This window comes from Fusarium oxysporum, chromosome XI (assembly GCF_013085055.1).
Source record: "Fusarium oxysporum Fo47 chromosome XI, complete sequence".
Lineage (NCBI taxonomy): Eukaryota > Fungi > Ascomycota > Sordariomycetes > Hypocreales > Nectriaceae > Fusarium > Fusarium oxysporum.
The window spans coordinates 1,866,258-1,885,046 of NC_072850.1; the positions used below are offsets into that span (position 1 = coordinate 1,866,258).

Genomic DNA, 18,789 nt, shown 5'->3' on the forward strand with positions numbered 1-18,789 from the left:
CTAAAATACACTAAGCTCACCTAAGTCTTTTCGTAACTTAGGATAAAGGTCCTAAGTTTTCTTACTTCCCTCGCTGGCATATAGGATCTGTCTCACTTGAGAGTGGTTCGTCCGTTTTCTGAAGGAGGGGCGTCAGAACTGTTGCCGCTGCCTGTTCATATCGCTATAAGACCCCCTCTCACCCTATGCTCAATCATATCGCTCTTCATTGTGACACCTTGATCTGACAACAACTTTTATCACCCAAAAGTCTTCTTCCCCCAATCCTCCATCATGTCTGCCCCAACTATCAACGGCAACCCGTTCTCCGTCTCGTCCCTCCCAGATGACCCTCAGAGTCAGCAGAGGTCTGGCGAGAACAGACTCAATCATCTGCCAGAGAACACCAACTACATTGTCCTCGAAACCCAAGACCCTCTCAAGAGGCCTGAGAAACATACCCTCAAAGATCTACATGTCGATCTGCAGGAGTACCTCGGTGGCAACACGTGGCTCTGTCGCTATGAACCCACGGACATCAAGTCCCTTCGTGACCTTGCTTTTGTCAAAGATGCAAAGCCTTTGCATCCAGAGCTGAAACTTGAACCTGCCCTCAAGTCTTCTGATGGTGCAGCTCGCACCGTTGACATTGTCCTCCAGAGTCGTGCAGACGACTCTGCTGAGGATATCTCCCAGCGTATCCAAGATTCCCTTGGCATCTCGCCTGAGGATATCACCATCAGAGATGGTAACTCTATCATTCGTCTGACAGGCAATAATGATAAGTTGCAAGAGATCGCCAAGATCGACAGCGTTGGCTCTATCCAGCAGGTTCACAAGCTCACGTTTTTCAACAACGTGGCTCGTGAGATCCTCCATGCTGATGTCACTGGATCCTCCCCTAACACCACCATCTTCAAAGGTGCAAATCAGATAGTCACCGTTGCTGACACTGGGTTTGACACTGGTGATAAGAACAAGACCCACGAAGCTTTCACTGGTCGTGTTCAGAAACTCATCCCCATCGGCAGATCTTCCAAGACCAACGACCCCGATGGACACGGTACACATGTCTGCGGTTCTGTTCTCGGCGATGGGCACTCTGAAAGAATGGGAGGTCCAATCCAGGGCACTGCACCAGAAGCGACTCTCATTGTCCAATCTCTGCTGGACAGTCGCGGTGGCTTGTTCGGTCGATCTGAGAAGACTCTTGGCGATCTACTCAGAGAGGCCCTCAATCACCAGTCTTTCATTCATACCAACTCGTGGGGTCCTATGTGGACAGAACAACTTACCTACAATAACGCGAGTACAGATCTCGACAACTTCGTTTCCACTCATCAAGAGATGACAGTTTGCTTCGCTGCTGGTAACGACGGTGGTGAGAAGACTGACCTTGGCCACATTGGTGCACAAGCAGCGGCCAAGAACTGCATCGCGGTTGGGTCAAGCGATAACCGTCGCAAAGCTAAGAACAACCGATTCGACGCCTTCAAGGCCGATGGAGTTGTTGAAGGTGACCCCAATAACATCTCTTGGTTTAGTAGTCGTGGGCCTACGCTTGAACGCCGCATCAAGCCTGATGTTGTTGCGCCAGGTACCATGATTCTTTCGGCAAAGTCAAGAGACGCGAAGCCAAGTGACCAGTTCGGTCGCTCGACTGACCCAGCGTGGACATTTAGTTCGGGCACCAGCATGGCTACTCCGCTTGTCGCAGGTTGTGTTGCCGTTCTTCGAGAGACACTGCAGAAGGATGGAGTCGCCTCCCCGAGTGCCGCGTTGCTCAAAGCCTTGCTTGTCAACGGCGCTGTGAGTACGGGCAAAAAGGTTGAAGCCCAGGGTTTCGGCCGTGTCGATCTCGCAAACTCTGTCATCCTGAAGGGCATCACTACCAACAAGGGCTACCTGGAGGGGGAACTTCTCGACGAGGATGACCAAGATGAATTCGTCAAGACACTAACCCTTGGAGATCTTCTTATGCCTGATGGACCAGACTCGGAGGCTGTTACGTTGAAGGTCACAATGGTGTACTCCGATCTTCCTGGCGCTGCTCTGCAGAACAACATCAATCTTCAGGTTGCTGTTGGCGACGCGCCGAGCAGATTCGGAAACCTGGGTGATAGACCTGATGATGTTAATAATGTCGAGCAGGTTGTTTGGAGCGGTATTCCTGCTGACGAGAGGGAGACCAAGATCACGCTTAATGTGTCTGCGCCAAGGACTATGTGTGGGGATAAGCAAGCCTTTGCTCTGGTTTGGAGTGTGAACTGATGGGAGCTCAATCTTATATAACTAAGCTTAATAATCTAAGCTCTACTAAATCTATACTAAACTTGCCTAAGTCTTTTATTCTTTTAGGATAGAGATTTTAAGTTTTCTTGCCGCGGGCATATCCTAGATGACAAAAAAGAGTGAGGCAAATTTATTGTGGATTTAGTGGAGCTTAGATTAGATATTGTCGATACCTTAGTTTAATGTCAGAGGTTTTCTTGCTCCCTAGGGGGACATAAGACTGTCCGCCATGTGTTGTCTTATGATATGGTATGAGCCTAGCGACAACCCGCAAAGCATTCTTGTCGGTAGAGGGGCTTACTTTGGACTTGGAATTCATCGCTTAATACCATTATGAAGGAGCAGCTCGAGGGCTGCTTGGACTATGTACTGCTTTCAAATTTCCAAACTCAACACCAAAGTATGACAAAAGTTTTCTATCCTATGAAGAAGTCGAAAGCGCCCCCATCGTGACTGTTGAGCAAGCAGCGTCGTAAACAGAAGGCTTCACAAAGTCGACACGAGGCTTCGTACCCTTACCTAGCTCAATTAATGTATTACGGTTCGGATCAAACTTGGGCCAACCAAGCTTACTCAGACCAGATGAAGGATCATCGCTAAAAGAGAACCAAGCATGCTGCATGATCTTGGTGAGTCTCTTCTGGTCTGCAGATGGCTCAATACCACTGACATCGCCAGATGCGCCGAAGATCATGTGCAGGTCAACACCATGGTACGCGCCACTTGTAGGGAACAATCTCGTATTATCCCAGTCTGCCAGATATCGGTACGCCCATGACGGTACATTGTGATCTCGTCGTGCCTTGGCCTGGTAGGATACGGGACAGGTGAAGGATTCGAGAAGGAATGATTTGACTTGGGCGTCGGTAGGAACAACTCCATTTCCGTAGGCGGGAATACGGTAGTATCCGTCTTCGTTATTGTTATTGCCAAACAGGATGGGAACTTTGACAAAGTTTCCACTCTTGGTTCGACTAACGTAGTCTGAGAAGACAATCTCGTTATCTGGCTTGGGGTAGAATGGAGGGATGGATCGGAGGACGCTGGAGCTAGCAACAGGCTTGATACCAGCAGCTGCCTTCTTTATATCCTCCCAGTCAACCTTGCGCATGCAAGTCATTACATCACTGGTAGTGTTACATCCGACAGTTGACACAACTGAATCCCAATTCTTCTCCTGGACGGCAGCGGAGTTGACAGGGAAACTAAAAGCGTTGCCCGATGGAGCGATGATTCCATTGACAATCGGATCCTTCTTGTAGGCATATGTCCAGTAGTCAACAGCTACGCCACCAGAAGATTGGCCAGCGATTGTGATCTTTGAAGGGTTACCGCCGAACCTCCAGATATTGTCGCGAACCCACTCAACAGCAGCTCGTTGATCGCGCAGACCTAGATTTTGAGTCTCCCCGGGCGCACCGGGGAAGCCAAAGATGTTGATGCGGTAGTTGACGGTGATGACGACGATATCCTCTGCGTCAGCGAAGTATTTGCCATTGTAGAAAGGACTGTCGGTGTTTCCAATAGCGAATCCTGTACCATTAGGTTAGCTTCAAAGTACAAAGAGGATCTCCTGATAACTTACGGCCACCGTAGAAAAAGACCAATACGGGTTTGTTTGCCCTTGCTGAGTTAGGCGTGGCCTTTGACCAAATATTAAGTGTCAAACAATCCTCACTCTGAGGAGTTCCCGCCGCGCTTGCAAAGTATGAAATGATCTGCTGAGCCTGAGGCGTCATATCAGGATAATCAACCTTCTTACTCGTCGTCAATGGACAATCGTATCCAAAGCTTTCCGCCTTGAATGGCTTCTTTGAGTAAGACGTGATTCGCTGAGGAGCCGCAAACCTCAACTTGTCCACCGGCGGTTTCGCATACGGGATACCCAGATACTCAACGACACACGGCGAATTATCCGCGACATGGCCAGTAATCGGTCCATTCGCTGTCTCGACGGTGATGTACTTGGATGGGTTGCATTTCGGTGTTGCAGCAGCCAGACCTGCCCAAAAGGCGAATGCAAAAGCCCAATTGACCGCGTACATGTTGAGGTGCAGTAGCGCAGGGGTGACAGAAAGCAAAGTCACTGTCTCAAGTTGGGCTGGGGAGATTTGGGAACTTTATTTAACCATTGGGACGCGCATCGGAGCAGTGTCCTGAATAGGAACCCACAAAGGATGTGACCAGGTCAGGATGAACTTAGCGGCCGACCTCTCCGGATCAACGGTTTGACAGGGGCACGCCCTGCAAACGATGGGATGAAGAATGAAGCTACAAGTCAACTCCTAGAATCGTGTTTCTTACCATTCGACCGTGGGAGCATTGTAATCGCAGATGTAGTTGTCACTGTTATTTTTGTGTTTTCCATACCTCAATGGTTCATTACCAGTCTTTATTATCCAGCCTTCGGGAAACAGTAAGCCGTGCCTCACCCCTGCATGAAATGACACCACCAACTGTTGGTTCACCCCGGATCGCAGGCAAAAGGACCGTTCATCCTTTCTTCTTCGGAGATTGATTCTATTCCCTCACTACCAAGACAGGATGGTCGCTACGAATTCTTCGTTGGCCCTGTCGTGACTCTGTACCTACTGTATTGAGCCGACAATGCGGTACACTTCCGTTATCTCCGGAAGCAAGTCTTCGAGACTTTGGAAGCAGCTTACGATGGCCCGGCACTGCATGTAGCAGTACCGGTTCGCATCATATCATTATGTGCCGAGTGACATAGGTCTATTGCACCATTGGCTGTGCCGCGCAGTTGGAACCGATGTCTGCGCAACTTTATATACTGGGGGTCCTCCTTGGCCCCTCTCGAAGTGCCACTCTAGCCCGCCCGTCTAGGATGCAGCCGCAAAGATGATTGACAGAGGCATGGGATTTCCCGCCGATGGCATCGACAATCATGGCTGGAAGTTATACATCACATCCTTGGTAATGATTATTTCATCAGGTCTGTTTGTTGTTGCGAGATGTATTGCGCGGTACTCAATACACAAACTAGGATCTGACGACGTTGCCATTATTGTTTCGCTGGTAAGTTAATTACTACCCCAAAGAGTAACATAACTTAATATCCAAGATATCGTCTGTTCTTCTGTCGACGTACATACAGCTTGCGATCCACCATGGCTACGGAATGCACAAAGACGACCTCGAAAAGCCCGATCTTCGAATGGCGTTGAAAATGTTCTTCATCGCCCAGACACCATACAAAGCAACCGTCTGCCTCAACAAAGTCGCCGCGATTCTGCTATATCTCCGACTATTTGTCACGAAATCATTTCGTGTTTGGTCTTTTGTGGTGTTAGGCGTCGTGGTGGGATACAGTATTGGTGGTATCGCAGCGACGATCTGGCAATGCGTCCCTATCAAAGGCGCATGGGACAAGTCTGTCGATGCCAAGTGTATCGACTCAAACAAGTTCTGGGTTGCTTATGCAGTTCTCAATATCTTGACCGACGTTATGGTCTTGGCTCTTCCTATTATGCCGATCATGCGGCTTCAGACGAGCAGACGGGAGAAACTACTGCTCTGCTGCATCTTTCTCCTAGGTGGATTGTAAGTACCAAGATCCAATGTCTTCAAACAAGAACTTACTAGCGCCACAGTGTCACTATTACATCGATCCTCCGAGTGACTTCTGTGTCAAATTCCCTCAAGAACAAGAAAGACATGACGTGGAACTTCATCGATCGCGGAGTATGGACCCTTATCGAAGCTAACCTCGGCATCATCGCTGCATGTCTGCCGGTACTACGACAGCCCATGGGTAAACTCTTCCCTCGCATCTTCGGATCGACCAAGAAGAGTTCCTTATACTATACAGGGCCAGGTGGACCTGCAAAGGGCTACAACTTGTCAGATATAGCTGCTCAAAGCCCTCGTCCAGGTCTTTGGAAGAGCGACGCATCTAGATCTGAACAAATTGTTTCTATCGGTGGACCACAAACAGAAGCAAGTCGGGACAGTGACGAGCGCTGTATTATTGCCGATTCAGTCAAAGGGAGTGATTTTGGGAGTGAGCTGGCTACTCATAAACCTGATCTAAGTAGATAGAAGCCAAAAAAGTTATTAATAGTGTTTCTGAGTTCATATTAATTGTTTACACACAATCATTAACTACCTTACCCTAGCCCAAGATGCGTTAACGAAATCCCCCATCTATGCCACGTTAATGTCTCCCAGACTTTACACCAAAGCCTCTACTTGGACTCATTTGGCGTAATTCCAAGCTCGATGGGTTGAAAAGGGCTACCAGAAGTCGGATTACTAGCCGAATCTATAGCAAGCCATAGCCCATCCGTTCTGCCAGAATAAGTGTAAAAGTGATCAAAGTCTCCACCAGTCGGCGTGCATACCATATCCGGCTCGAAGACACATTGAATGCCTGGCACAGAACACTTAAGCTTTCGATCAGTGGTCTGCTCGCATGTGAGGAACCCGGTGGAAGGGTCGGCGCTGGTAAAAAGCTCGCATGACACGACGAAGTTGGGCTCGCTACCGTCTCCGTATCCAATGCATAAGTAAAGATCGTTGCGCAGCACTTTGGCATAGTTTGTGCCGGGCTCAATGGTGAACGAAGGCATGTGGCCTGTCCCGGTGCCTGTGAGATCCCATCCCATCATTGAGCCCTCATTTACTCCGCCCTTCATGTATTGTCTATTGATGGAGCCGCCGATAGCAAGAACGTCGAATGTCTCGAAGGGCTCGGATGCTGATACGCTTGTAGGAAGGTCTGATGTTATAGTTGACTCAGCTGTGGTGGTAATCTTGGTTGCATCGATCGTTGATGTAGTTGCAGCAGACAGCATGTCTGACGTGTATCAATCGATTTTTGTCGTATCCGCTGTCGCGCTGTCACCAACAGTAGACGTGGCTGTGTTGGCAGAGACATCGACAGTCGCAGTATTGGTAGTATCGACGGTGTGAGTCTCAGTAAAGATCATTGTCGTGCGAGATTCCGCCAATGCGATGCCTAAGAATTAAATAAGATTCCTGACACTGCGATCTTCTGTTGGCGATGACTTACTCGTGGCCCTCGACCGAAGCTTGCAAACACTCGCCATGGCAGCATTTGCCACAAGGGCGATAGAACAAACATGGCTGAAACGCATGTCGCAATGATGAATGAGTGGTGAAAGTTGGAAAAAATAATAGTTTTAGAGAAGAAAAGAAACAGTTTTTGAATACGCTGATCGATGGGCTACTACAGCTGCTCATTTCCCTCTTCTGGAACTGTTAGCTAAGGGCTTGGCGCTATCGACTCTTCAAGGCACGGTTATTGCAATAGATCAGAGGTTAACAGCACGCCGTAACGAGGTTTACAAGTCAAAAGCGCTAGACTATACTAAAAGGGCAGTCAAGGGATTTTTTTAAAGTTAGGGTTCTAAAGTGAAAATAACCATAATATCAACTCAAATTAGATAATCATGAAAAGACTAATTATTCCAATCCCAGTTGCTATCATTACTGAGAAGCAGGTTCAATTCCCAAGTCAACAGACTGGTACGCAGTGCCAGTAGGGCCATTACTCTCCGGCCCCATCACAAGAGTGATACCCTCCGACATACCTGAATATGTATAAAAGCCCGTAACTGTCCCAGGGAGCGCCGAACAAGTCACCATCCTGGTCATATCATCCTCCACGCACTGCGCAGCTGGGGCCGAGCACTCAAGCCTGCGATCACGAGTCTGCTCACAAGTAACCATACCAAGTCCAATATCGATGTTGGTGACACTGCCGGGGTCGCAAAGTTTAAGAAAGTTGGGGTAGTCTTCGTTAGGATCGCCGTATTGAAGACAGAGGTAGTTTCCATTGACTTCCTTGACCTGGTTTGTGTCGGGGTCAATGGAGAAGGCGAGGATTGGGGGTGTACGGTCCATATTCCATCCCATTTCGTAGTCTGTTGTTACGTGACCGCGGAGCTTTTGGCCGTCGACTTGAGCGCCGATAGCGAGGACGTCGAATGTTGGGATTGGGACGAAGGTATCTGCGGTTGTGGTGGTGGCATCGGCTGTCGTTGTCTCTGCAGTCGTAGTCGCGGCAGTGGTTATAGCGTTAGTGATGGCGGTCTCTGCAGTGCCAGTTGTCTCAATGGTAGTTGAGAAATCGACAGTCACTGATGTTTCAGTGGTGGTAGCCGTCCCTATAGCCTCTGTGGTAGTCTCATCGCCAACAGTAGAGGCGAAGGTAGTCGACAGATCGGCAGAAGTAGCGGTTGTTGTTTCAGCGGCGACAGTCGTCGTTGGAGCGGTGGCAGAAATACTCAATGTCACACTCTCGACAGAAGAAGCACCTGTTGCCAGTCAGACGTGGCCCACAAGTACATGTATATAAGGGACTCACTGGAGCTGTCGGAAGGTCGAGGCTTGCATACGCTGGCAATAGCAACATTAGTCACAAGACCAAACGCGAATAAAACACTAAAACGCATTTTCGTAACGATAAAGAGTGACAAGAGTTGGATTGAAAGAGAGACTAGAGATCAAAGGGAATCTTGAAAATGCGTAGGGGAGATTTCACGTTTTTATTTACGTTTCGTTAGGGGTTCATTTCCCTAAGTGTTGGCTGGCTGGGTGAGGCTTGACGCTATCGACGATCAGCCTCAGCTGGATCAATAGCCCAGGTACTAGCCCCCAAGTTAAATCTTATCGATGAATCCTTCACAACGGTCTAGAACGCTACGAGCCTCGAGCCAATCATGGTTCCGATGAAGCGATTTAAGCAAAAAAGAATGACGCTGAAAATAGACTTGGTTTTCAGGGTAAATAACTTGATTATCATATTGGCATTGTTCACCAGAAACCCTAAAACTGCTTTAACTTTGCTCTCCTGGTATTTTTCGTTGGATCTTTTGGTTTCCGAAAAATGAGTAGGTCCATATTAATTACTGATACGTAGATTCCTGTCCTTAGATCTCGCGTCGTGTAACGCGGACGGGGAAATCTTCAATTAGCCAAATTCCCTAGTTCACCGGTTAGCCGCCGCAACGTCGATCATGGACAGGTAACTCACAGCATTCATTATATGAAGTGGTCTCTCAGGGCGAGCCATACAAAAGTCAAAGCGTCGCAACAGCTGTTCGGCCTGGTTAGTCTCTATTGTATCGATAACAGCGATGGAACTTGCCTCGACAAAGATCTTGTTCAACTCAATAAACGCAACAGGTTTACCCAGGCACTGATACTTTCCAGTGGAGAAAACCAGACTCACAACTTCAGCCATGGCCTCATACTTCGCTGGGTCCGCATTAATCCATCGCTCAGGCGAAAAGAGACTCGCGTCTTGACCGAAGATCTCTTTGGAGTGATAAACAGCAAATGGCGATTGTCCGATCTGTGTTCCACCTGGTATGAACTTGCCAGCGATCTCATCGCCCTGAGGTGGAACTTGCTTGAACAGTGGGCCAGCTGCAGGGGCTTTAATGCGAAGACCTTCTTGGATAACAGCTTGAAGATAAGGAAGCTTTCTCGCTTCAGCGTCGGTGATGGGTGATGAGATACTTCCGGCCTTGATTGCGTCGTCGATTTCGTTTCGAAGTTTGAGGTACATCATGGGATTGCTTAGGAGACTGAGCATGATGAGGCGGATTGTAGTTGCTGAGGTATCACTTCCAGCGACAACGTTGAGAAGGGACTCTCGCGAAGCTTGTTCCTGGGTTAGACCGTGGCGGATGAAAGATCCCAGCATGTCTGGATGAGATTGAGCACCTGGCGCAAATCGTTCTGCGACCTTCTTGTTGGCAACGCTACAAACGTCAGCCTTCTATAATTTATTCATCCAAGGGAACTTACCCGATGAAAGCCCCAAAGCCAAGCTTATCACTCTCCTTCGGCAACGCGCCACTAAATAGCTTTGAGTGCAGCAGAGACACGAGCGATGGGATATTTGCCATGATCAACGTGACAGGGAAGTAAGACTTTGTGATCTTGATAAAGTCAAAGACATCATCATCTTGCTCCATGTACCCAAATGCTTGACCAAATGCAAGATCGCTGATGACATCTAGAGTGAAGAACTGGATCTTTTGAGCAAAGTCCACTGGGCGGTAGTCTTTGTCTGTTGAGAGATACTTTGTTTCCAGGAGGTTGATGAGTTTGGCAATGTGTTCGTCAATGGTGCGCTCGAGGGACTCGTTTTCTTTGCCGGAGTACTAGATCAACAGTTAAGCTTTGTATCGCGGTGCTTATCATCTTGGAGGGCTTACGCCAGCGGCCATCTTGTTGCGCAGCTTTGCATGGGCGTCATCATCTCTCATGGAGAAAAGGTTATCTTTTCCAGGTTCGAAACGAAGAGCATTATACCCTATCCTCAACAGTCAGCTCATCATTACATCTACCTATCAACTGAAGATAGCAAGAGCTTACAAGGTCCTCTTGTATAAGCAGAGCGACTTGACATCATCCGCTTGAGCAGCTTGGGATCATCAGTCGCTAGCTCATTGGGCCCAATGCGCACGAGAGATCCTGAAAATAGTGTTAGCTAGTCTTTTTAAAAGCGACATTTAGTCTTGTACCATATTTCTCATTGGCTTGTTGAATCGCATAAGGTTGAATCCCTTTGAAGGATTGTCTCACCATCCAAGCTTTGGAGAACCCCGCCCAGAATGGACCGGGAACATGTGATAGCCGGTACCATGTGCGCAACGTGTCAGCTACGAAGAGAACCACTAGCCCAAGAACCGCGGTAGCGATGACGGCTCGAGGATGGTCGGTAACGCTCTGCAAAACATCGCGCAAAAAGCCTGCAGAGGGATCGCCTTCAAGAGTCATCTTGAACAGTGTTTGAGCAGTGTATCAAGCCACAGTGAACAGGCAAAGGAAGAGAAACCATTTCATTCAGGAGCCATGGACTAATCAGCCGACGAAGCCGTTGAAGATTAAGATACCCTGTAACGGCGCAGCTCCTCACCGGACCTTGTCCAATCAGATCATGTGTATTTGAGGGCGCATGAACGCTACCGAACCTGACGTTGATAAAAACCACTCATCTCATGCACTACAGCCCCTCTAACACGTCCCTGCTTTTTCAGTACAGCAGTCAGATAGTGGAGTTGTACCGCAAACAGCGGACCAAGACCCCTAAACGACATGATCCCACGCGTTGATGGCGCATTTCGGAACGCATCCGCGCCCAAATCAATTGGCGGAACATCAGTAAAGCCACGTTCCGATCCAGAAGAGCCCATCACGCTACACAAGGAACGGCCCGGCACAAAAAAAAATGAAGAAAGAGGGGGCGTCCCTTTCAATCAATCCTTCGTGATCCACAGCTCAATCACTCTGGCCCCATCGACGATGGCACTTCAAGATTCCCAGCAGGAGGGTAGCACTCCGCCCCCAGAGCCTGTTATCCAAATCCAAGATGCTATCGTGAGATAATCATTTACCCCTCTATTTTCGTGCAAGAGCGGGGTCTGATTTGGCGTGCATAGGCTGCAGGTGACGACGACGATGCCGATTCTTCGATTGGCGAGGTATGTTTCGATGACTCGCTTTTGTTATGGGTCGCCTTTACGCTTTGACGGAGCCTCAAAGTGACGTATTGTGATGATGTATAGGAAATAGAGCCATCGGTTGTTTCAATTTCGTCGAGTATTTTGGCGTATCGACAGGAGAATGGTCGCAGCTATCATGCGTTGAGTAGCGGGAGTAAGATAATCTCGTGCCGATCGGTAGCAAAAAAACTGACAAGTCATAGAATATGTCCTGCCGAATGACGAAGTAGGTTTGATCAACATACCCAATACCGGATCGGGTATTTTGCATATTGAATGTTACTGACTGAATGAAAGGAAGAGAATGAAAGACTGGGTATGTCGTGACTTACAATTGTGAGAGCAATGCTGACATGACTAGACTTACAACACGAGCTTTATGTTCGAACGCTCGACGGAGACCTCGCTGTATGTCCCAAAGCGAAAAGCGCGAAACGTGTTCTTGATATGGGAACCGGCACTGGCTCATGGGCCATTGACTACGGTTCGTTATTCATCTGCGATATGTGACCATCTCTCGCTAACATATGTCTAGCTGATGCAAACCCTCAAGCCCAGGTAGATAAGTCGCTCGCAGAGTATACAGTCGCTAACTTTATAGGTAATTGGTGTTGATCTCAGCCCAATTCAGCCAGCCCTGTACGTGAACTTTCTCCTCCTCTTACAGTTTCTTTACTAACATGGCGTCGCAGCGTCCCACCAAATGTGAGCTTCGAAATAGATGACCTCGAAAAAGAATGGACGTGGACCCAGAAATTCGACTTCATCTTTGCCCGCATGATGCTCGGCTGCTTCACAGACTTCCCCCAAATCATAAAAGTCGCCTTCGACAACCTCGAACCTGGCGGCTACCTCGAACTCCAAGACATGTCCCTTCCCGCGCGCTCCGACGACGGAACCCTCCACCCAGAAAGCTACCTCTCCAAATGGTGCAGATCCTGCTTCGAAGCCGGTCAGAACCTCGGTCGTCCTGTATTCCCCACAACAGAGTATAAGGATTATCTCGCTGCTGCTGGGTTTGTCGATATTGTCGAGGTGCAGCAGAAGTGGCCGACGAATCCGTGGCCGAGGGATAGGAAGTTCAAGGAGCTGGGGGCTTGGGCTTGTGCGAATATCGCTGGTGGGTTGGATGGGCTGTCGTTGGCATATTTTACGAGGGGGCTTGGGTGGTCGACTGAGGAGACGAGGGTGTTTTGTGCGCATGTGAGAAAGGATTTGCAGAATCCCAAAATCCATGCGTATTGGCCGATGTAAGTGCTGATGAAGCGAGTCTCGTCATAATATGCTAACATTGCCGCCAGCTATTTTGTCTATGGGAGAAAACCTCTGGAATCGTCTTAGTTAATGTCTAGACGGAGAACAGGCTACTACTGATGAGATAATGACAAAGGAAGACTACTTATGCATTCTACGATAAGTCACCCTGGTGTACATTCGGGATAGATACCATTTCTCCCCACCACGGCTACCTCTAAACGTGCTTCCACCTACAGTTTAAGCTTTGCAGGTCGAACACTCTGCGGATTGTGAAAGACATCCTCGGGATCCCACTCTCTTTTGATCGCTTCAAGGCGATCAAGGTTTGGACCCCAGTAAGCCTCCTGCGGATTCTCAAGAAGCGGGTCAATGTATCCGGGATATGTGCTGGGTGACCTAGTTGGAATACCGCCTACGATGGTCTCGTGAATACCATTGAGGAGCCCTTTCTCATCAGCTGTCAATGGTGCCCATATGTTGTACAGGTAAGACTGGTAGAACATGACCTTGTCTCGGTGGGCATATGCTGTTGAATCCATGGCTGGCTCAGCGACCTTGCCACCTGTAGCGTCGAAGATGCAGAACCACTTGAGTTTGGATTGACTCCTATTCGCAGCGATGAGCTGCACAAGCCTTTCCGTGGCATTGAACGACGTCGCATCGTCTGCGGTGAAGCCGAGACTTCGAGAAAAGAACTCAGTTGGGATGTCGGAAAGTGTCAACACTGCATTCTCGTATTGCCAGCGCTTCGTATTGACCCAACTGGATTCGACCGGGGTGAGTTTAAGACCAAGCCTTTCTGCGATGCCGGACTGGTCAAAGTCTTGCCTGGTTCCGAACCAAGTTGCTGTGATCTTTGAGCCTTCGGGGTCAAGGGCAAATTCTGTTCCAATGCGATGGTCAAGCTTTTTATCGGCTACCATTTCTCTCCATCTCTTGAACTGCTCCACAATGCCTTCTGAGTTGGTGTACGGGGTGCGATGCGTGAAGTGTAACGTCTTTTTCGGCTTCTCAACGGTCTTAATGACGAATTGGGTGACGATTCCAAAACCGGCGCTGCTCCGCGAATGGCCTGCTGTTGGCGGTTAGAAGACACTTTGTAAGTGGAATCTGATACTCACAAAGAACAGATCGGGATACTTGGCTTCGCTTGCGGTCACGATAGTTCCGTTGGCAGTAACAACTTTTGCCTCAACGACATGGTCAAGAGTGGCTCCCCACATGCGCGACGAAGGACCAAGGCCACCCTGCAAGCTTATCAGCACGGCCTAGGGCTTGTCAGAACTTCAGCTGTGACTCACAATGGTCGCGTGTCCATCACTGGGCGTGGCGTAGCTAGCGGAATGTGATACCAGGTCTAGACCAGTTTCTATTTCACCTTTCATAGGGGCATTGCACCGGAATCAGGCCCTTCTTTCATCTATGACTTGGCTTTCATCACAAGAAATTAGTTGAGTAATGGGCTGAAATTCGAGAAGAAGCTTCATATTAAACCCAGCATCATTACGAAGCCGTTTACTAAGCAAGAGCTAGGTCGGGCCGGGCCGCGCAGCTTGACCCATGCCCAGAAGCTAGCTTGCATAAGTAGATTCTTGCAAGCAGGAAATGGAAGTGAAACATATCAGGCAGCCACGAGCAAGGGGGACGAGACAATCTACCGTTAAGCGGAGTGAGAGCAGGCTCGCCATACAAAGTTAGCCAACTGGAGCGATCACAGTTGCACAACACATTCCCAAGGGTTATGAACCTTTCTTATCCGAGACCTCTGATGATATTTCCGACATCTAGAACAGATTGTGGCGTGATCAAACGAAGCTGAAAGTCGCATGAATGGGGAAAATAGTCAAAATTAGGCTAGGCTTTCTTGCTTTTCTCGCTTTAGCTCAGTCAGTGTCTTCACAGTAATCTCAGTGCACAGGGCGACGAGTCACGGTTTAATGTACTTCGCATCGAATAATCTCTTGATAGGGAGTCCCGAAAGGTGACTAGGATACTTCCAATTCTCTCGCAATTTAAGCATTGGACATATGCGACGCTACGGATAGTGCTTCTGTGTGAGATGCTCCACTCATTGATCACCATCGTCTAAAACCCACGCGAGCAGCTACAAACTTTCGGGGCCAAAATCTCACTTGGACTCAAACAGTAGAAAATATTTCCTTTGTTAAGTAGTAACTCTTTAATTCTTGCGGCCTCAGCTGAGATGCTCCATGACGTAGCTTGATGCGGGAGGCCGACCGTTGTCGGAGCCCCTCGATTCCACACATAAATAAGGGGCTTTGAAAGACGGTTTCTCGTTTCCTTGACAGCTTCTAGGCCACCCTATCTCCCCCAATAAAAGCAATCTATCAGCCTTCTGGTTTGACAGACTGACTTGGATGGTCTTCTCCACTGTTAATCGATAGCTCAACCTATACATTCCTCGTCACCAACAGCATCAATAGTCACATAACACCTCCTAAGAAACTCAGCATTGACATGAAGGCGATAGGCTTTTTCACAATCATCGCTGGCTTCTCGACGACCGCACGCGCAGGCCCGATCGCATACGGCGTCTGTCAAGCAGGATGCGCCTCCGTCGTGATGGCTTGCTACGCTGCAGGCGGCGCGACATGGGGAGCCACTGCTGGAGCCACGGCCCCAGCGACGATTGCAGCTTGCAATAGTGCATTTGGAGTCTGTTCTGCTGCTTGTGCTCAAACGGCTCTGATTGCTCCTACACCATGATCCTGAAATGGGGAAAGGTTACCGGAAAGGGCATTGGATCGTCGAATGGACAACATTCTTTTAGGCTGCGGAGGGGATTTCTGTATTTGAAGTGATGGTAGGGCCAGGACGGGAAGAAAAGCTTATGCCCGGGGAAAATGCATGGGTTGCTACCGGTTTGATGTCTCTCTTTGGGACTTGATCAACTCACTACCGTTTATTGGAGGTTTCGGGAGACATGCAGCAAGGTTTAACAGGATGTCACTCTATGTTCTGTTCATGATGTCATGTGAATGAGAGAGAATATGTTTAATTGAAGATTGTAAATGGATTGCTGCGTTTTGTTCAAAGCCAAGACCTTAGTGCTTACCATGCAGCGAGGCAGTGTGCAGATTGGCCAGCTCAACCAGGATTGAAACTTCAAACCAGCGCTGAAGCTCGGATACGCCCTGTTGTCCCTAGCTAAGGCAAATATACGAGGAGAGCGATAATTCAAGCTCGCCTTCCGATTTTTAAAACCACAAAGACTATGAATAAGATACGGAGGAATTCCTTTTAAGCCTTAAACTCAGTCACAGCAGCTGTGGAATTAACTACTGAATTCGTGACATTAGACAACACGGATGAAATCGGATCTTCTCAAATTGTTATTCTTCCAGATCCTTTGGGGTCTGTCGCAATGGCGCGAATCTCATCATGGATCGCAGAATGCATCAACACTCATCTCACATGCTAGAAAGAGGACACGGAGTTCTTTCCAACGAGAGTACTCGATGTAGGCTGCACGGAAACAGGCCTTGTGAGACTGGTGGAGCCAGTCAAGAGCATCAACTACATTGCCCTCAGTTACTGCTGGGGTATCTCTAAACCTTTCATGACGACTTGCACTACGATGGATGACAGGAAGTCAGGGTTTCTGTCGGACTCGAAAATACCTAAAACCTTTCAAGATGCAATCACGATTACGCAAAAGCTCGGATTCCGGTACTTATGGATTGGCTCTCTCTGCATCATCCAGGAGGACGTTGTAGATTGGGCAAGAGAGGCATCACGCATGGCCGGCGTATACCGTTGCGCATACTTAACCATCGGAGCCTTGAACGCATCAAATGATCAACAGGGGTTTCTGACGCCCAGAAAACTCCCAGACTGGGAACTGAGAGTATTTACTACAAGTGCAGATGAAAAGAGTACGACTATTTGTACGCGCCATCATGGTGACAAATTTATTAGCCCAGCAACATTTGCTTAAGACAACCGAGCCTGGACGTTACAGGAGCAGTATCTCTCAAGTCGGATGTTACGATTCAGCGATTTTATTACTACCTGGATATGTCAGGAAACGAGACACGAAGAACACGAACCATCTAGTGATGAGGGTGGACAAAATGGTGCACTAGTACTGAGCTTGCCGAGAGATTCCAGATTGCCGGAAGGGTGTTCTCTGAGTTAGAGATTATTCCTCACGACAGCTATCGGTTCAAACTGATGAATTACATGCTTTGGCCGGCTTAGCATCATACATCGCCAGTCACTGCGACCTCAGGTACTGTGCGGTGGGAGGATATAAGTCATGTTATCTGCTGGAGAACTTCGTTCGTTACAAGGACTCCTTGTGACTACATCGCACCTTCGTGGTCCTGGGCGTCTCCAATCTGCTGTGCCACCTTCCCTGTGGAATGGTTTGATCTCGACGCCCCTCGGCTCTCTAATCCTAAACCGCTACCATCACCCCGATATATCGACCATTATCTCGAGCCCAACAGACCAGATCGGTTCGGCCAGCTAAGCCGTGAATGGCTTCCTCTCGAAGCCATCGCTGTTCAACTAATCGAAATCAACCAGGGCGAAGTCAAGGAACAAGAATGCCGTCTTCAGTGTATCAAAGACATGTATGAAGCGACTATTGATTTTGATCTCGTCCAGCCACATAAAAGACTAGCTAGTGGTCTCTTACTTATGCGCTCTGATGTCAAGGAACCTGAGGAGCATTCATGCCCAGACACTTTGAGACTTCTGGGCTTAGTTATCGAAAAGCCTGGCGAGCAAGACATGACAAACTTTCGCAAATGCGGACGGCTCCCTGAATGCAGCAGTGTCTTTTGGAGACTTGGGTATTTTTTTGTTGACCTCACAGAGAAGCAGGAACATCAGGTGCTGGAGGATAAAGCGCAAGAGGCTGTTTTGATACAGCCTTTGGAAATTCATTGAACAAGCGAGCTAGAACCTGAAGTGCGGCTGAGCCGTGTTAACCGGGTCGGCCGCCTCTATGAGTGACGAGACTGGATGAGCTTGAACACAGCCTCTGGATCGACATATTGAGAAATTCTTCACGAGAAACATGGTGTCACTCCACTGTCACCTCCAACTTTTTAGCAATCGATTTGTTCCCTGGTGTAGGAGATCAGGTTCATGACTTGGGGCTTGGCTACTGCGAGGTTGATGCGCCAACCTTAGATGTAACTCAATCTCAGCAGCACCACTAGCATGAGCATAAACGAAGTAGTAGGATGTGTATTATTGTGTGATAAGTATGCTTATTTCTAGCAAATATAGCATTTCTTTGCTCCATCATCAAACCCAAGAATTACCCAAAGGTCCTCGCGGCGATGGTACCAGCCTTGTAGGGCAAGCATAGTGGAGCCCGAGATTGTGATCTACGCGCTCTGTTGTTTCTTAACAGCCTTCTTTTATAGCCTTAAATCTGCCAATTCTCATGAATGAGCCATATTGACTGCGCCTCCCGTTTCACGGGAATAATGCTCGTGAACCAGTCCCTTTGATTCGGCCCGAGTTTGCTGGTGATACCGGGCCGAGCTTGTTACTCAGCAAGTCCGTCCCGCAAACTACCGGTCAGAAGCGGCCGCTGCACTGCCACAACGGCCCCGAAGCAAACGTCATCTAGACATCGTATAGCTAAATACCGCGTTTTAAACCCGGATCCTTCGAATATTTTTAGGTAGTGTGAAACAAATCCACGTGGTTTGTGGCTTTGCTCTGTAGCTTGATTCTTCATCTTTTGAGGCTAGCAATTAGTAATAGCACTCTAATGGTC

General features: G+C 48.6%; 8 protein-coding genes across 8 annotated transcripts; 5 read left to right on the forward strand and 3 right to left on the reverse strand.

The window, feature by feature from the left end:
- Positions 1-273: 273 nt before the first annotated feature.
- On the forward strand, positions 274-2,250 carry FOBCDRAFT_324427 (peptidase S8/S53 domain-containing protein; the record flags this gene model as incomplete). Its single annotated transcript, XM_031192790.2, has 1 exon — positions 274-2,250. The coding sequence occupies one exon, from the start codon at positions 274-276 to the stop codon at positions 2,248-2,250; it is 1,977 nt and encodes a 658-aa protein (XP_031031636.2).
- A 322-nt stretch (positions 2,251-2,572) lies between these two features.
- Positions 2,573-4,341, reverse strand: FOBCDRAFT_192431 (Alpha/Beta hydrolase protein). The gene is made up of 2 exons (XM_031192791.3): positions 3,857-4,341; positions 2,573-3,804 (listed from the first exon to the last, which is right to left on the reverse strand). Exons 1-2 carry the CDS (start codon positions 4,314-4,316, stop codon positions 2,693-2,695), a joined length of 1,572 nt encoding a protein of 523 aa, XP_031031637.2. The 5' UTR covers positions 4,317-4,341; the 3' UTR covers positions 2,573-2,692.
- A 786-nt stretch (positions 4,342-5,127) lies between these two features.
- Positions 5,128-6,330, forward strand: FOBCDRAFT_324429 (uncharacterized protein; the record flags this gene model as incomplete). The annotated part of the gene is made up of 3 exons (XM_031192792.3): positions 5,128-5,307; positions 5,354-5,832; positions 5,883-6,330. The coding sequence occupies 3 exons, from the start codon at positions 5,131-5,133 to the stop codon at positions 6,328-6,330; spliced, it is 1,104 nt and encodes a 367-aa protein (XP_031031638.2).
- Positions 6,331-6,476: 146 nt separating this feature from the next.
- On the reverse strand, positions 6,477-11,046 carry FOBCDRAFT_245321 (cytochrome P450; the record flags this gene model as incomplete). The annotated part of the gene is made up of 12 exons (XM_059610674.1): positions 6,477-6,579; positions 6,754-7,087; positions 7,136-7,249; positions 7,845-8,570; positions 8,621-8,697; positions 8,964-9,046; positions 9,290-9,454; positions 9,488-10,022; positions 10,069-10,427; positions 10,482-10,579; positions 10,642-10,740; positions 10,791-11,046. 12 exons carry the CDS (start codon positions 11,044-11,046, stop codon positions 6,477-6,479), a joined length of 2,949 nt encoding a protein of 982 aa, XP_059466241.1.
- Positions 11,047-11,252: 206 nt separating this feature from the next.
- FOBCDRAFT_233745 (S-adenosyl-L-methionine-dependent methyltransferase) lies at positions 11,253-13,232 on the forward strand. Its single transcript, XM_031192799.3, has 10 exons — positions 11,253-11,646; positions 11,709-11,750; positions 11,835-11,925; positions 11,975-11,997; positions 12,069-12,087; positions 12,133-12,255; positions 12,307-12,329; positions 12,373-12,410; positions 12,464-13,021; positions 13,073-13,232. Exons 1-10 carry the CDS (start codon positions 11,365-11,367, stop codon positions 13,110-13,112), a joined length of 1,239 nt encoding a protein of 412 aa, XP_031031645.3. The 5' UTR covers positions 11,253-11,364; the 3' UTR covers positions 13,113-13,232.
- Positions 13,233-14,319, reverse strand: FOBCDRAFT_233751 (uncharacterized protein). Its single transcript, XM_059609943.1, has one exon. It carries the CDS (start codon positions 13,949-13,951, stop codon positions 13,259-13,261), a length of 693 nt encoding a protein of 230 aa, XP_059466242.1. The 5' UTR covers positions 13,952-14,319; the 3' UTR covers positions 13,233-13,258.
- Positions 14,320-15,294: 975 nt separating this feature from the next.
- Positions 15,295-16,065, forward strand: FOBCDRAFT_233752 (uncharacterized protein). Its single transcript, XM_059609944.1, has one exon. It carries the CDS (start codon positions 15,507-15,509, stop codon positions 15,753-15,755), a length of 249 nt encoding a protein of 82 aa, XP_059468083.1. The 5' UTR covers positions 15,295-15,506; the 3' UTR covers positions 15,756-16,065.
- Positions 16,066-16,430: 365 nt separating this feature from the next.
- FOBCDRAFT_265558 (uncharacterized protein) lies at positions 16,431-17,954 on the forward strand (the record flags this gene model as incomplete). The annotated part of the gene is made up of 4 exons (XM_059611356.1): positions 16,431-16,591; positions 16,638-16,936; positions 16,968-17,125; positions 17,250-17,954. The coding sequence occupies 4 exons, from the start codon at positions 16,431-16,433 to the stop codon at positions 17,943-17,945; spliced, it is 1,314 nt and encodes a 437-aa protein (XP_059468084.1). The 3' UTR covers positions 17,946-17,954.
- Positions 17,955-18,789: the final 835 nt, after the last annotated feature.

What these genes read in the sequence shown, in the direction of transcription:
- FOBCDRAFT_233751 (XM_059609943.1), bottom strand. Translation starts at nt 13,951, where the DNA reads ATGGTAGCCGATAAAAAGCTTGACCATCGCATTGGAACAGAATTTGCC.
- FOBCDRAFT_192431 (XM_031192791.3), bottom strand. Translation starts at nt 4,316, where the DNA reads ATGTACGCGGTCAATTGGGCTTTTGCATTCGCCTTTTGGGCAGGTCTG. An exon ending in GGTCTTTTTCTACGGTGGCC is followed by an intron (nt 3,805 to 3,856) that starts GTAAGTTATCAG and finishes CTAATGGTACAG; the next exon opens with GATTCGCTATTGGAAACACC.
- FOBCDRAFT_233745 (XM_031192799.3), top strand. Translation starts at nt 11,365, where the DNA reads ATGATCCCACGCGTTGATGGCGCATTTCGGAACGCATCCGCGCCCAAA. An exon ending in TCATGCGTTGAGTAGCGGGA is followed by an intron (nt 11,926 to 11,974) that starts GTAAGATAATCT and finishes GACAAGTCATAG; the next exon opens with AATATGTCCTGCCGAATGAC. An exon ending in AGCCCAATTCAGCCAGCCCT is followed by an intron (nt 12,411 to 12,463) that starts GTACGTGAACTT and finishes ATGGCGTCGCAG; the next exon opens with CGTCCCACCAAATGTGAGCT.
- FOBCDRAFT_233752 (XM_059609944.1), top strand. Translation starts at nt 15,507, where the DNA reads ATGAAGGCGATAGGCTTTTTCACAATCATCGCTGGCTTCTCGACGACC.